At 59.1% G+C, this 16,837-nt stretch overlaps 1 protein-coding gene and 1 pseudogene across 1 annotated transcript in view; one reads left to right on the plus strand and one right to left on the minus strand.

Annotated features, from left to right (window-relative positions):
* Window positions 1-323: 323 nt before the first annotated feature.
* LOC136571085 (Fc receptor-like protein 4) overlaps window positions 324-16,837 on the minus strand; it is a 48,135-nt gene continuing 31,621 nt past the window's right edge. The window contains 8 exon segments of the mRNA XM_066571456.1: window positions 324-433; window positions 519-598; window positions 689-710; window positions 1,074-1,157; window positions 1,242-1,553; window positions 1,831-1,938; window positions 1,941-2,059; window positions 2,130-2,397. Of these exon segments, the coding sequence (XP_066427553.1) occupies window positions 324-433; window positions 519-598; window positions 689-710; window positions 1,074-1,157; window positions 1,242-1,553; window positions 1,831-1,938; window positions 1,941-2,059; window positions 2,130-2,397 (1,103 nt within the window).
* LOC136571100 (low affinity immunoglobulin gamma Fc region receptor II-like) lies at window positions 6,354-10,105 on the plus strand (annotated as a pseudogene).

The raw sequence follows: 16,837 nt of genomic DNA on the forward strand, positions 1-16,837 counted from the left end.
TGGCCATCAGAGCAAGGAAGGTCGAGGCCCTTCCAGGTTCCTCTGGTGGAGGAAATGTGCTGGGGGAAACGTCTGAGGTTTGTTCCCTTTTGGTGGCTTTCCAAGGAAATCGTTCATTTTTTGACCATTTACACACTGAACCTTGTTGCTGATGCTGTTGGTTTTATTCTCTCTCATTGCTGTTTCAGGAAATTGTTCTTCTTTCAGCCCTTTGGCATCTTTGTGCCTCGATGGGGTGCAAGAGGGACAGTTTTTAGTGGCAGCACAGAAACGAGTGGGTGCCCATGTGTGGGGACCCCCAGTGCCCCCAGTTCCCCCCAGTGTCACAGCACATCCCCGTAGATGTCACCAGGTTCCCGTGGTCGCCCCTGGGGTCCTGGCAGCTCCGCGTTAGTCACCTGGGGATGCTGGAGGGTGGTGGCACGGGGGGACACTGCGAGAGACACGGGCTGTGGGATCTGGGTGGGGTGACACTGGTGGGTGACGTGTCCCTCTGCGTGTGTCCCCCCCGTACTCACCCCCTGCCCTCTTGGTGACCACGACGTGGGTGTACAGCACCTCGCCCTCCTCTGGGGGGGCCGGGGGATCTGGGGGGGTCCTGAGGGAATAAAGGGGATGTGGGGGAGGGAATGGGAGGTCTTGGGGGTTGGGGAAAAAGGAGAGCGGTTGGTTTGAGCCTCCCACTCACCTTTCCTGCTGCTTCCTGGCAGCTTCAAAGGAAGGAGGGGATGGCTGACTGTGGGGTCCCAGGGCCCTGAATATTATCAGGATTCCTAAACTCCCTAGGTACTCCCAAGAATCCCCGAAGCCCCCAAGAAATCATTAACCTCTCCCAACCCCCTGACCAAGTCAGCCTCAAGAACCCAAAGCCTGCCAAGGACAGAAAACCCATCACCCTCAGGGCCCCTGAAAGAAACCCCTACATCCATGCAGGACCTTCCAGCACCTCACCATACTCCACAGGACCCCCAGACAAGGTCACAATTTTGGGGCTGTTGGTGCTTCCCTATTGCTCCCCAACTCTGGGGGCCTCAGGAGCTCCCTGGGACCCCCATCCACCCACTGTCACCCACCCACATAGTGCCACCAGTGCCAGGCCACAATGACACCCACGAGCAGGAGCAGGAACAAAAGGGCCCCACTGACCCCTGCGGGCACTGCAAGAAACAGAGGGGGACACATCAGGGTCACCCATCATCTCCAGGGGTCCTGCACCCTACAGTGACCCCGTGTAAACCCACCTATGTCCCTGTGTGTCTCTTTGTCCTGCGGTGTCACCTCCAGGGCCAGCTCAGGGCTGAGTGCCCGGAACACGCGGTGCCCGTCCTGTCCCAGCTGGTTGGTGGCCACGCACTGGTAGGTGCCCGAATGTCCCACATCGATGTCCCTGAGCTCCAGGAGGGGACGCCGGGCCACCTCCTGCCCATTGTGCAGCCAGGTGAAGGTGACAGGGGCTGAGGCCACCTGCACTGAGCAGTGCAGGGTCACGTTTTTACCTGCATGCACCTGGCGTGACAGGGGACTGGGGGTGATGGTGGCATTGGCCATGGGCACTGCGGGGACAGAGACAGGGCTGAGGACACAGGGAGGGGCTGGCAGCTGGTGTGGGGGGATAGGGACAGGGGGGATGGGTGTGGTGGGGGATTTTGGGTACGGGGTCACACCACAGAGGGGCGAGGGGACAAGGGGAGTGATGGAAGGACCCAAGAAAGGTGTCAGGGGGACATGGAGGTACCCAACCAGGAGACACAAGCAGGCCGTGGGGGCTCCCCATGCCCATCCCCACACTCACTGCGCACCGTGACCTGGAGCCAGGCGCTGCTATTCCACATGGCCCCTCCTCAGAGTGCACCTGGCAGCTGTAATTCCCCGAGTGGGAGACCCCCAGGGCGGGTACCAGCAGCTGCGGGGACCCCTGCGGGCCCCCCACCACCGCCTGTCCCAGTAGAACACGTGCAGGAGGGGGGCTCGGGGCCGCAGGGGGCTGGGGACGCTGAGGCAGCTGAGAGTCAGGGGGGACCCCAGGGTGGGCTCGGGGGGACCCTCCAGCACAGGCACCAGAGGGGAGGGGGATTTGTGAGCCTGAGTCCCTGGGGAGGGGCTGTGGAGATGTCAGGGTGGCAGCAGTGGGGTCCTCACCATGCACTGTCACTGTCACTGGCACTGACTCCTTCCACCCCCAGGGTTTCACCCAGGCTTTGCACCAATATCTGCCACTGTGGTTCAGCTGCAGAGGGGACAGGGACAGCTCGGTCCAATTGGGGACCACTTGCAGCTCTTTCTCCTCATGGTAGAAGGACACCGAGTTGACCGTTCTGTTCTGCCAGGCCCAGCAGCGCAGTGTCACCGTGTCCCCCTCCTGCAGTGCCCATGCTGGCACCTGCAGCACCAGCCAGTCTGGGGGACAGAGGGGTCCTGTCACATCTCAGGCATCTGGAGGGTCCCCATGTCACAAGGATCCCCCCACTGGGTGACACCCAGCGCACCAGGTGTCCCCAGCACCCACATGGTTTTCTGCACACTGGATGCTCTGGGATGTCCTCAGAGCAGGGGACGGGCTCTGGTAACACAGGAGGTGACCCATGGTGCAGAGCCCACCCAGAGCCCTCGGGGTCTAGAGGATGCCAGGCTGGGGACACCCAAACCCCCCTCACCATCTGAGATGTTCAAAGGCAGGTTCACCAAAAGGTCTCTGTGGGGGCACTGGGGTGGCCAATATGTCTCGAGGACAGGGACACAGCAGCCAAGCTGTATCCCCGTGCTGGTACAGGTCACCCCTGCCGACCCCACAGCGACATTCCCATGGCCCTGTGCCCATGGTCCCATTCCAGTGGCACCTGTTCCCATGGCGCATCAACATGGTGCTTGCCCCCTTGTTCCTGTCCCTGCATCCATGTGTCCCTGTCTCCACAGCTGCCCCAGCCCCAAGGTTCCTTCTACCACATCCTTGTCCCCACATCTCCATCCTCCTGTCCCTGTCTCCATATCCCAGTTCCCCTGTTCCTGTCGCCAAAGCCACCCCACAACTCTGGTCACACTGGGCTCTTTGCCCTGTTGGCCTTGAGGACCTCAGGGGACCCCGCAGCCCCCCTGTGCCCCCTCCCCTCCCCATCCCCGGGGTGTCAGGCCCGTGCCCGGGGCACTCACCCCACAGGAGCAGCGCCACCTTCCCGGCCATCCCGGTGTCCCCAGCCATGTGCACTGGCTGTCACTCGCTGCTGTGGCCACCACTCCCCTGGCTGGCGGCTCTTCGGATGAAGGGGAAGGAAGCGAGGTCACGTCCGTCCCCATGTGTAGGTGGCCCTTGGTGGGGGCAGGGTGGCCACAAGCTGGGCACAGGCTGTGGGCAGGGTGGGGACAGCCTGGGGACATGGTGGGGGATGCTGTTGCCAGGAGTGGGGGGCTCAGGGGATGTGGGGAACCAAGGATGGGTGTCCAGCAGAATGGGGGTCCAGTGGAGTTGGGGTCTCCATGCCTGGGGGCATTCAGGGATGGGGGTGCTGTGGGAACATGGTCCCCAGGGATTTGGGGTCATAGCATGTGGGTGCCAGGGCTGGGGATGCAGGGGGAAAAAGGGGACCCTCGGGAATAGGGGCTCTGGGGAAGATGCAGCCCATGGGATGGGATCAAGGCAATGGTGGTGCTGGGCAATGTCAGTCCTGGGATGGGGGTCCCCAGGGAGGAGAGACCGAGGCAATGGGGGTCCCATGGTTGGGTTCCCAGGGGAATGGGGGTGCCAGGGATGGGCAGTGACTGGGTGGGCACGGGGGTCACAGCTCCTTCATGGGGTGCCTCAGATTTTGGGGTGACTCAGAGCCCAGCACAGCCCCCACCCTGGGGCATCCCAGGGCTGTCCTGGGAGTCTCTGTGTCCCTGCCCCACTCACCCCTGGGTCAGGTCCCCCCATTTCCTGGCTCAGCCATCCCAGGCAACACTTGATACCCAATTGGTTCAGACAAAATTACACATCCATAGAATAAAACCAAAAATCTTCCCCACACCTTTTTTTTTTTTCCCAATAAAGAACAAACTCAGGAAAAATCAATCTGGCAAGGTATAAAATACTCTGGTTTATAGAATCCATTGCTTTCTCAACAAGACCCTCACAATAAAACACAAATCACAAAGAAATGAGACTTTTTGATTCCCTTTAGGAGCCCATTGGTGCATCCCACAGCAGCGTTTGCTTGTGGATAACACAGAGGGTGGAATCTCCCTGAGTGTCCAACAGTTCCATGGGATTGTTCCCTGCCTGCTGGGCAGCAACCCAGCCCCTAAGGAAGCCTTTTCTTGGCCCATATTTAGGAACTCTTCCCATTTTTCTCATTCCTAACCTGAAACTTGTTTGACTTCCCTTGGAGGAAGGGGAGAAGCTCTGTCCATGCTTGGGACAGTGCACAGGAATCTGTGGAAATGCCCCTGTGTGCCTCAGGGTCTGATTCCCTGGTAAATCCACTCCAGCCTGCCCTGAATTCCCCTGCCTGGGCACTCCCTGCTCCTGCTGTGACACCCCTGTTCCCCAGCCCCTCGTGTGCAGCCCCTGCTCAATATTTCCACACTTTTCCCTCTTCTTTGGTGGCCAGAGCCCAAATCCAAATATTCATTCCATGATGTTCCAGAAGTCTGCAGATTTTCTTCAAGAAGGAGCGTTCCAGTCAGGTTGTTGAGCAGATTGTTATTGTCTTTACAGTAGTTTTGTGGTTTTCTCAGTCCCTTGGGGCAAGGGACAAAATGATCAATTGCTGCATTTCCGGACTCGTTCCCTCACAGTAGCCTCTGCAGTGGGGGTTTCCAGCCAGCCCTGCTCTGAAAACCATCAAAGGCCCTCACAGAGCCACTGCTTGGGCTCCCTTTGGGCTTTGTGCTTCTTGCAGGGCTGAGCAAACCACAGGCAGGGCCTTTTTCCACCCACAGAATTCTCACCTCTGCAGCAGCTCGAAAGCTGCCAGAATCAAAGCCAAGGGGGCAGGGGGGACCCTCAGGGCCTGGCTGCCACCTGGGGCTGGGCAGAGCAGGGCTGGGCAATGGCCATCCCTGTGCAGTGGGGCTGGGCCATGGCTGGGCCCCACCCTTGCATTGACAGGGGTCCCCAGGATGTGCCACCCCTGGGACAGGCACCCGGCCAGGAATGTGCAGGGACATTTCTGGAACTGCCACACCTGGGACAGGACCCCCCATGCCAGGGTGTGTCACCCCTGGGACAGGATCCCCCCAGGACAGGAGCCTCTGGATGTGCCCCCCCAGGACAGAACCCCCCCTTTCCCATCTGACTCTCAGTACAAACGGCCTCTTCCTTCTTGTCCAGGAAAAGGAAAGTGAAAGTGTTGAGGGGGCACCGCCCAACACCTCCATTCCCCAACAGCCTCCCCACCCTTCCCTGCACCCCCTGCTCCCCATTTTCCTCCTCCCCTGGCTCCCCCCAATCCATTCCTTGCTCAGGTGCTCCCCGGGATTGCTGAGCCAGGAACGGGGGCAGAGGGGACCTGGCACAAAAGTGAGGAAAATAAGGAAAAAAGAGAAATAAAGAGAGGAAAAAGTCAAGCGCAGGGCAGGGCACAGAGGCAGAGCTACCCAGGACCCCCATGTGATGCCTGCACAGGAAATGAGCACCCCAGGGGGGGCAGTGCTGGGCCCTGGGTCACACCAAAATCTGAGGCACCCAGGGAAGGAGCTGAGATTCCTGTGTCCATCAAGCCACTGCCCATCCCTGGCACCTCCGTTCCCCTGGACCCCAACCATGGCACCCCCATTCCTTCTGTCCCACCTTGCCTGGGAGCCCCATCCCTGTACTGACATTCCCCAGGATCTCCATGGCCCAGGAACGCATTCCCAAGGAACCCTCTCCTGTTCATTCCAAGCCCTGAAATCTCCCATCCCCCAGGACCTTCATCCTCTCAGCTCCCCCATTCTCCCATCATCCACATCCAAAGAACCCCCATCCCACGACTCCAAATCCCTGGAGCCCACGTTCCATCACGAATCCTATTCCTGAGTCTCCCCAGACCTGGGATCCCCATTTCCATGCCCCCGACCCCAATCCTTGCTGACTCCACCTCTTCAGGACCCCCATTGTTCAGGGACCCCATCCCTGGGACCCCCCATTCTCCTGCACACCCATCCCTGGCTCCCCAAACCCATTGAGCCCCCCCTCCTGGGAACTCCCACCTTGTCCCACCCAGCCTTGTCCCCAGCCTGTCCCCAGTTTGTGGCCACCCTGCCCCCACCAAGGGCCACCTACACCTGGGGACGGACGTGACCTCGCTTCCTTCCCCTTCATCCGAAGAGCCGCCAGCCAGGGGAGCGGTGGCCACAGCAGCGAGTGACAGCCAGTGCACATGGCTGGGGACACCGGGATGGCCGGGAAGGTGGCGCTGCTCCTGTGGGGTGAGTGCCCTGGGCACGGGCCTGACACCCCAGGGATGGGGAGGGGAGGGGGCACAGGGGGGCTGCGGGGTCCCCTGAGGACTCCAATGCCAGCAGAGCCAGAGCATGAGGTCACCAGAGCCATGGGGTGGCTGTGGGGATAGAGGAAGGGGGACAGGAATGTACTGCTGTCCCCTATGGGACAGTTTGGGGACATCTCCCACACCCTGTGCCCCCGGTGCCTCTGTCCCCACAGTGCCACCCCCACCCAGCCCTGTCCCTTCTCCCTTCCAGCCCAGACCCTCGGCCTCACTGGTGAGTCCTCAGGGGATGCCATGGCCCCACCCCACTGTCCCCAGCCCCACACTGGCCCTGGCAGGCTGGTGTCCCCTGTCACCCACAGGTGCCCAGACCACCCAGCTCCTGGTGGAGCCCCCCTGGAGGCCGGCAGTGCTGTGGGACTGGGTGACACTGACCTGCCAGGGCTTGGGGACCACCGGTGCCACAACTTGGTACAAGGACGGGCAGCGCTGGGGGCAGCAGGGACTCGACCACCTGAGTGTCACTGAGAGTGGCACCTACACGTGTGACAGACCTGGCAGTGGGCACAGCCCCCCCATTAGAGTCTTAGATGGTGAGTGGGGATCTTAAATCATCTGGGTGGCCGCTGATAGATCTGGGTGGGCTCCACTCTGTGGGTGGCCTCACACCCCTTGTGTGGTGCCCTGCACACAGGAACATCCCAGTTCATCCCAGTGCACCCACATGTCCCCAGTGCCATGGGGACCCTCCTTGCACCTGTCTCAAGCCTCTCACTGAGATGGGACCCTCCTGTCCCACAGATGAGCTGGTGCTGCAGGTGCCAGCACGGGCACTGCTGGAGGGGGACACAGTGACCCTGCGCTGCCGGGGCCGGCAGGACAACCCGGTCACCAGGGTGCGATTTTACCGGGAGGAGAAGAATCTGTGGGAGTCCCTCAGGGGAACCGAGCTGTCCCTGTCCCCTCTGCAGCTGCACCACAGCGGTCACTACAGCTGCAGTGGCTTGGTGAAGCCCTTTCTTTCACGGTCAGCAGCAGTGCCAGTGACAGTGCACGGTGAGCACTCCCACAGTTGGAATTCTGATCTCCTGACACCTCCAAAGCCCCTTCCCAGCAGACTCAGAGTCACAGTCCTCACCTCCCCTCTCCTTCCCTGAGCTCTTCTCGGTGCTGGTGCTGGAGCGTCGCCCCAAGCCCACCGAGGGGTCCCCCCTGACTCTCAGCTGCCTCAGCACCCCCAGCCCCCTGCGGCCCAGAGCCCCCCTCCTGCACGTCTACCAGGACAGGCAGGTGGTGGGGGGCCCGCAGGGGTCCCTGCAGTTGCTGGTGCCCGCCCTGGGGGTCTCCCACTTGGGGAATTACAGCTGCCAGGTGCACTCCAAGGGGGGGTCGTGCGGAAGAGCAGAGCCCGGCTCCATGTCACGGTGCACAGTGAGTGCGGGGATGGGCACGGGGAGCCCTCACAGTCTGCTTGGGTCCCCCATCACTTTCTGGGGACCTCCATCAGTGCCAGGAGACCCCATCCCTCACTGGGTCCCTTCACCCCTCCCGAGGTCCCCTCACCCCTTTCTGAAGTCCCATCACATTTCCCAGGTCTCACCATCCCCTCCCTTGGGTCCCTGTACCCTCCCTGGATTCTGCCCCCTCCCTCACCAGGTGTCCCCTCCCTGACCCCCCAATTCTTCCTTGGAGTCCCTTTCAAGACCCCCCAGTCTCTTCGCCCCCTCTCCCTCACTGGGATCCCTCTTCCCCTCCCTTTTGCCCCAGGTCCCTCACTGTCCCCTTCTGTCACGCCCTCCCACAGGGGTCCCGCTCTCGGGGGTGTCCCTGTCAGCACAGCCCCCCAGGGGACAGGTGGCAGTCGGGGACCGCCTGGTACTGAGCTGCTCAGTGGCCGTGGGGACAGGTCCCCTGTCCTTCTCCTGGCACCGAGAGGGCTCAGGGGCACTGCTGGGCACCGGCCCCCACCTGGAGCTGCACCACGCTGGGGACAAAGACAACGGCCAGTATCGGTGCCGGGTCAGCAATGGGGACAGCGTGGCCGAGAGTGACCCCATGAATGTCACCGTCCTTGGTGAGCAGGAACTTCGGGCTGGAGGTGACCCCAACCGCAGCATCCCCATCCCACCTCACCCAGTGCCAGCCTTCTTTATGTCCCCGCAGTGCCCGTGGCCAATGCCACCATCACCCCCAGTCCCCTGTCACACCAGGTGCGTGCAGGTGACAACGTGACCCTGCGCTGCTCAGTGCAGGTGGGCTCAGCCCCTGTCACCTTCATCTGGCTGCACAACAGGAAGGAGGTGGTCCAGGGTCCCCTCCTGGAGCTCAGGGATGTTGAATTGGGACATTCGGGCACCTACCAGTGCGTGGCCACCAACCAGCTGGGACAGGACAGGCACCGCGTGTTCCGGGCACTCAGCCCAGAGCTGGCCCTGGAGGTGGCACCTGGCTCACCCTGGGTCACAGGTGGGGTCACATAGGGTCACCAGGATGTTCATGACCCCCTGGGTTCAGGGTGACCCCAATGTGTCCCCTCTGTCCCCAGCAGTGGCTGTGAATGTCAGCAGGACCCTCCTGTTCCTGCTCCTGCTCCTGGCTGTCATCGGGGGCTGTCACTGGTGGCACCACCGGGGTGGGTGACAATGGGGGGGATGGGGGTCCTGGAGTGAGGGGGAAACCCCAGAGTGGGGGCAGAGATTGGCAGCACCCAGGGCCCCTGAGCTGGGGCACACTGAGCCTGCAGTGACCTCGGCTGGGGGTCCTGGGGGATTTTGGGGGAATTTGGAGAGTCTTGGTTGGGCTCCAGGGTTATTCCTTGGCAGGCTTTGAGGAACATTGGGGTGGCACTGGAGCTCCTGGAGGGTTTGGGAAGCACCTGGCAGGCTGTACAGGAATGTTGGGGGATCTTTTGGGGTTCCTGTGGGAGTTTGGGGGTTCCCCTCCCTGCCAGGCTTGGGATTCTGGGGACTCAGAAGGTTAGGGGCACTGGGGGCGGGGGCGGGGGGGGGGTTGTGGCTCTGCATTGATGCAGAAGTTCTGGGGGGTTAAGGGATGTTCAGAGTGTCCGGGGGGAAATCAGGGGTCCATTGGGAATCAGGCCTGCAGTGGGGATTTGGGGGTCCCGTGGGTGGTTGAAACTGTTGAGGTTCCAGGAAGGTTCAGGGGTCCCAGTGTCCCCACGGTCACCCCCTCCCCTTTCCTTTGCAGCGGCGAGGAAGCTCCAGGACAGGTGAGGGGGGGGCTCGGGCCTGGACTCCCATTTCTGCCTCCCCAGACACCACCCAGACCACCTTTATCCCCACAAGACCCCCCGGAGGAGGGGGATGTGATGGACCCCAACATCAGGGGCACTGAGTGGGCAGTGGGAGAATTCCAGGGTAGGACAGGGACACATCACCCACAGGTGTCACCCCCCAACCAGGTCCCCACAACCGGTGTCACTCTCAGGGCCCCCACGGGTGTCCCCCAGCCCTGACCCACCTCAGGATCCACAAGTGACCAACACGGAGCTGTCGGGACCCCACGAGGGACAGTGGGACCCCTGTGACTACGATGATGTGCTGTGACACTGGGGGCACTGGGGGCATCGATTCCCCTCAGGGGTCTCTTCTTCCTCTTCACAGCACCCACAGGGCTCCTCATTCCCCCTCCCAGAGCCAGGGGGCACACAATGTTTTTCACTCTTACTGTACACAAAATGACACGTTTGATTAAACTGTGTGAGAAACAAGGCTCACTCTTTAAAATTGTAAATGTTTAATAAGGGATAAAAGAGACAGTAAACAGCATGCTGGGTGCTTGGCAACTGCCAGAGGCCTACAGTTAACTACAACAATGCTCCTTACATACCTTTTCATTGTATTGGTAAATACATACTCAGGAGGGTTATACATATTCAAACATTCTTTCCAGTTCACATGTTCCGGGAATTCTTTTGCTTGGTTTAACCCTTGATTCATTTTCATAAAGTACATGCCATACTGCAGATTAAGTTTATATATTTTATGTCCTTACAAGGTCCCCCTGTTCTGTGGTTTGACAGTTCTTGATAACTGAAGGGTGAGTGGTAAATTCCTCTTTGCATTCTCTTTTGTGATGTTTATTTACTCACTACTTTTCATTGTGTTCTTCTCATACAGATAAGATAATCCACTAGTACATTAAATTAACATTAGCTATATCACAAAATTATCTGACTTATTCTCACCATTGTCACTTAGTTACACAAATAAAGGCATTAGCTACTTCTGCAACTGTTAATGTTGTAATACACTGCACATTGTCTCTATCTTGGTCTTTTAGGAGAGCCTAAACTATATTTTTCACACTAAATATATATTCTACACAGGGATTAGGGTACAAGGCTGACAAATAGTAGTGTATCAAAAGCAGTTAAAAAATGATTACAAACTGTATTGTATCAAAATAATTTGCAAAAACCAATACAATAGTGAAAGCCAATGACTACATAGTTATTCATAACAGGGTGAAGGGGTATTGAAGGGTTTATTTGACTTCTCCTGATCCTACTCTGATTTTGTCAGCAATATATTCAATTCGTATCTCTAAATCCCAGGCAGCTTGGCCCGTTGTCACGATCCGGAGATCTCAGAGGCACCGTTCATCTGGACCCCAATTATCCTCTTTTTCATTGGGGCAAGGGGTAATAAATTTTGCAACTGAAACAAGGGTCTTCAGGGGGGAAAAATAGAAAGGGGGGTACACAGAGTCCAAGCTAGGCAGCAGGCGAGAACCGTTGTTTTGTTGGTCCTGTGGTCACAAGCTGCAGGCAAGCATCTCGCTTTGGTCAGCTTGCCTCCCCCCACACAGCTCCTCCGGGTTGGGGGTTTCAGTCCCAGGCCTTGGAAGGAGGAGAGGAGGACTTTTCACGTGGGGGTTTCATGTCTCAGTCCTTGATGGAAAGGCTTCTTGCATCTCAGTCTGTCTGTCACGGTGGTTGTAAAACAGGTGAGGGTCTTCTGCAGGGGACCACCCAGAACTCAGGAAAAGTCCAGCCAGGCCGAGAGGTGGGACAGCTCCCAAGGCTATTGTAGCAAAAAGGGCACAGTGTCCCTTTCTTAGCATACAGCAAACAGCACCCGTGAAAACAATAACTTAGCAATGCTCTCAGATCTCAGGGCCTTGTTGGCATGTGACTTTCTCCTTCAGAGCCAGAGATTCTAGACAGGGGGTGTCTTCTCTACAGTGGTCCCCAAATGATGATCGTGAGGCAGATGAGGGAAAATTCTGACTGACTCTCACACCCGTGACAGGATATGATGAGTGATCTCTCCCAGTCCTTGTCTCAACCCAGGAACCATTCATTAAATTCTCTCCCCCCATCCAGGTGTGGAGGGCAGTGAGAGAGCAGCTGTGGTGGGTGAGGGGCATCCGGGCACTGTCCATCCACGGCAAGGCAGGAAGGAGGAGGAGGGTCCAGGCCAGGTTGTTGAGCAGATTGGTGTGGGATTGGCAGCAGGGCAGGGGCTCTCTCAGTCCCTTGGGGACAGGGACAATGCGTTCAATTGCTGCATTTCCGGACTGGTTGCCCCAGAGCTGCCCCTGCAGGGGCAGTTTCCAGCCAGCCCTGCTCTGAAAACCATCAAAGGCCCTCCCAGAGCCACTGCTTGGGCTCTCTTTGGGTTTGTGCTTCTTGCAGGGCTGAGCAAACCACAGGCAGGGCCTTTTTCCACCCACAGAATTCTCACCTCTGCAGCAGCTCTAAAGCTGCCAGAATCAAAGCCAAGGGGGCAGGGGGGACCCTCAGGGCCTGGCTGCCACCTGGGGCTGGGCAGAGCAGGGCTGGGCAATGGCCATCCCTGTGCAGTGGGGCTGGGCCATGGCTGGGCCCCACCCTTGCATTGACAGGGGTCCCCAGGATGTGCCACCCCTGGGACAGGCACCCGGCCAGGAATGTGCAGGGACATTTCTGGAACTGCCACCCCTGGGACAGGACCCCCCATGCCAGGATGTGTCACCCCCTGGGACAGGATCCCCCCAGGACAGGAGCCCCTGGATGTGCCCCCCAGGACAGAACCCCCCCTTTCCCATCTGACTCAGCACAAACGGCCTCTTCCTTCTTGTCCAGGAAAAGAAAAGTGAAAGTGTTGAGGGGGCACAGCCCAACACCTCCATCCCCCACAGCCGCTCCACCCTTCCCTGCACACCCCACACCCCATTTTCCCCCTCCCCTGTCTCCCCCCAACCCATTCACTGCTCAGGTGCTCCCTGGGATTGCTGAGTCAGGAACAGGGACTGAGGGGACCTGGCACAAAAGTGAGGAAAATAAGGATAAATAGAAATAAAGAGAGGAAAAAATCAAGGGCAGGGGAGGGCACAGGAGCAGAGCTACCGAAGACAGCCATGTGATGCCTGCAGAGCAAACGAGCACCCTAGGATGGCTTTTCTGGGCCCTGGGTCACCCCAAAATCTGAGGAACCCCATGAAGGAGCTGAGAGCCCCGTGCCCACCCAGCCACTGTCCATCCCTGGAAGACACATTCCCCTGGCACCCCCATTCCCCTGGGACCCCCATTGATCTCTCCTCCCTGGGGACCCCCATCCCAGGACTGCTGTGGCCCAGCACGACCACTGCCTTGATCCCATCCCATGGGCTGCCTCTTCCCCCAGAACCCCTATTCCCGATGGGTCTCCTTTTCCTCCTGCATCCCCAACCCTGGCACCCACATGCTATGACCCCAAATCCCTGGGGACCATGTTCCCACAGCACCCCCATCCCTTAATCCCCCCAGGCATAGAGACCGCAATTCCCCTGGACCCCCATTCTCCTGGACACCCATTCTTGGTTCCCCACATCCCATGAGCCCCCCACACCTGGAAATACCATCCCCAACCATGTCCCCAGACTATCCCATAACGTCCCCAGCCTGTCCCCAGCTTGTGGTCACCCTGCCCCTCCCTAGGGCCACCTACACATGGGGACGGACGTGACCTCGCTTCCTTCCCCTTCATCCAACGAGCCGCCAGCCAGGGGAGCGGTGGCCACAGCAGCGAGTGACAGCCAGTGCACATGGCTGGGGACACCGGGATGGCCGGGAAGGTGGCGCTGCTCCTGTGGGGTGAGTGCCCTGGGCACGGGCCTGACACCCCAGGGATGGGGAGGGGAGGGGGCACAGAGGGGCTGTGGGGTCCCCTGAGGTCCCCAATGCCAGCAGTGCCAGTCCATGTTACCCACAGTGGACCTTGGTGTGACTGGGGATGTAGGGTGGCTTTGGCGACAGGAACAGGGGCAGGAATTTGGGGATGGGGATGTGGGCACAGGAATGTGGGGACTGGCACCTTTGGGCTCAGGTAGCTCTGGGCAAAGGGACAAGGGAACTGGGGTGCAGGGACAGAAGGGGACAAGAATGGTGAGGATGTGGCCATGGGGATGGGATCATGAGCTGGTGGGGGTGACCTGGGCCAGCATGGGCTGTGTCCGTGGTGTCCTTGTGCCTGGGGCATCCACAATGTTCTGGGTCCCCATGTTCTGCCTCAGCCCAGGGTGGCCTCGGTGTCCCTGTTCCCAAGGTATCCGTGCTGCAGGGATGTGGTGCATGGGTGGTTGTGACACAGACATGTCCCCCTGACTCTCCAAATCTTTTGGGGACCACCCAGACACACTTTCTCACAAGAACTGCTTCCGAGCATGCGGCCCAGAGCTGGACCTGGAGGTGACACCTCGCTCACCCTGGGTCACAGGTAGGGTCACATAGGTGGGGTCACCAGGGAGTACAGGACCCCTGGGGTTCAGGGTAACCCTGATGTGTCCCCCTCTGTTTCTTGCAGTGGCTGCAGGGGTCAGTGGGACCCTTTAGTTCCTGCTCCTGCTCGTGGGTGTCATTGTGGCCTGGCACCGGTGGCACTGTGTGGGTGGGTGACAACGGGGGCACAGGAATCCCAGGGAGCTGTAGAGGCCCCCAGAGTTGGGGAGCGATAGGACAGCACCCACAGCCCCAGAATTGTGACCTTGTCTGGGGATCCTGCAGGGTTTGGGGAGTGCTGGAGAGTCCTGCAGGGACGTTGAGGGTTTTTTCAGGGGCCCTTGTGTGTTTGCAGGGGTCTCTGACCCTGCCGGGCTTTGGGCTTTGGGTTGAGTTCGTAAGGGGCACTGGGGAGGTTCATGAATTCTGGGGGGCTCCAGAGAGTCTTGGGGGTCCTAAGGGGAATTGAGGGTCCCGTGGGAGCTCAGGATTCCTAAGAGGTTTCAGGGTCCTGGGACCCCATAGTCACCCCTCCCTTCTTTCCTTTGCAACTGCCAGGAAGCAGCAAGAAAGGTGAGTGGGGGGCTCAAACCACACTCTCCCCTTTTTACCCGAACCCCCCAAGATCTCCCATTTCCTCCCCCACATCCCCTTTATTCCCTCAGGGGCCCCCCGGATCCCTCGGCCCCCCCAGAGGAGGGGGAGGTGCTGTACACCCACGTCGTGCTCACCAAGAGGGCAGGGGGTGAGTACGGAGGGGACACAGGCAGAGGGACACGTCACTCACCAGTGTCACCCCACCCAGATCCCACAGCCCGTGTCTCTCGCAGTGTCCCCCCGTGCCACCACCCTCCAGGATCCCCAGGTGACCAACGCGGAGCTGCGGGGACCCCAGGGGCGACCGCGGGAACCCGGTGACATCTATGGGAATGTGCTGTGACACTGGGGGGAACTGGGGGCACTGGGGGTCCCCACCCATGGGCACCCAATCGTGTCTGTGCTGCCACTAAAAACTGCCCCTCCTGCTCCCCGTGGGGGCACAAAGATGCCAAAGAGCTGAGAGAAGAACAATTTCCTGAAACAGCAACGAGAGAGAATGAAACCAACAGCAACCGCAACAAGTTTGAGAGTCCAAATGGTCACGCAAGGACCAATTTCCAGGGAAAGCCACAATGAGGAACAAACCTCAGATGTTTCCCTCAGCACGTTTCTCCACCAGAGGAACTGGTAGGGCCCTGGACCTTGCTTGCTCTGGTGGCCAAAGCAGCCTTCAGGAGGCTCTGGATTCTCTTGTTCCCTGTCCCAAACTTCTCCTCTGCCGTGTTCCCCTCACGATGATCTCACAAAGGCCCAGTGTGCGTTCTGGAGTCTCCCCTATTGCCAGGGTAGTCAGGATCAAGCCATGGTACAGGGCGGGTTGTCAGAGACAGGAAAATTTGATGAATGGAGACACTTTGGAACAGCTGTGTTTGGCAGGGGTGGGTCAAGACTTTCATTTAAATGAGAAATCTCTGTCAAGGAAAGAGGGAATTTTCTCGGAATGGAAAGAAGACCCATGTCTAAAATTTTTTAAATTTGAAAAATGATGAGGCTTGCAGGCCAAAATGTAGGAAAAGGAATAGCAGCTCTTTACCGGGAAATTTATAAAGCAGAAGAGAACAAACAACACAAACCCAGAACTTTCCCTCCCGCTCAGCGCTGTTGGTTTTTGTGGCAGTTATAACCGCGGCCAGCAGGGGGCGCTGCAGGGAGCACTCCCGGCCAGCAGGGGGCGCCCCGCTCCAGCTCCATCCCCTCAGGGGCCATGGCGGCCTCGGCCGGGAGGGAGGGAGGAGGGGAAATCGCTCCTTTTGCAAACTCACGGCCACCAATCGGTCCCGGCACCACCACCGGCAGCGGGCAGAATCCGCCAAGGCAGCAGGTTGGATCCCAGTGCCCACTGGCAGCGTAGCAGTGTCCCGGGGCCAGGCACACACCCTGCACAACACCCGCGACCGCTCTCCATGATCCCGAATGGAAGGAAGGCAGCGCCTGACCCCAGGCAGGTCTCGGGTCCACAGCAGCCCCTCGGGTGGCTTTGTGCCACAATTCCTGCAAACCCTCAGCCTTTCACTCACGTGAGGAGGGCAGGGATGGAGCAGCTTTGGGGACACCTGGAATCCAGACAGGGTCACTCCCCACAATGGCCAGAGTTCCTGCTCGATATTTCCACACTTTTCTCTCTTATCTGATGACCACCGCCTGCGGCCAAACATTCGTTCCATCAGGTTTCAGAAGGGCGCAGATTTTGTTCAAGAATGAAGGCCCACTTCAGCTTGTTAAGCAGAGAGTTGTTGTCTTTGCAGTAGTTCTGGGGCTCCCTCAGTCCCTTGCCAAGAGGGACAAAATGATCAATTGCTGCATTTCTGGACTGGTTCCCTCTCAGCTGCCCCTGCAGGGGCAGTTTCCAGCCAGCCCTGCTCTGAAAACCATCAAAGGCCCTCTCAGAGCCACTGCTTGGGTTCCCTTTGGGCTTTGTGCTTCTTGCAGGGCTGAGCAAACCACAGCCAGGCCTTCTCCCCCACAGAATTCTCCCCTCTGCAGCAGCTCTAAAGCTGCCAGAATCAAAGCCAAGGGGGCAGGGGGGACCCTCATGTCCTGGCTGCCACCTGGGGCTGGGCAGAGCAGGGCTGGGCAATGGCCATCCCTGTGCAGTGGGGCTGGGCCATGGCTGGGCCCCAGCCTTGCATTG

Source organism: Molothrus aeneus, unplaced genomic scaffold, assembly GCF_037042795.1.
Source record: "Molothrus aeneus isolate 106 unplaced genomic scaffold, BPBGC_Maene_1.0 scaffold_60, whole genome shotgun sequence".
Lineage (NCBI taxonomy): Eukaryota > Metazoa > Chordata > Aves > Passeriformes > Icteridae > Molothrus > Molothrus aeneus.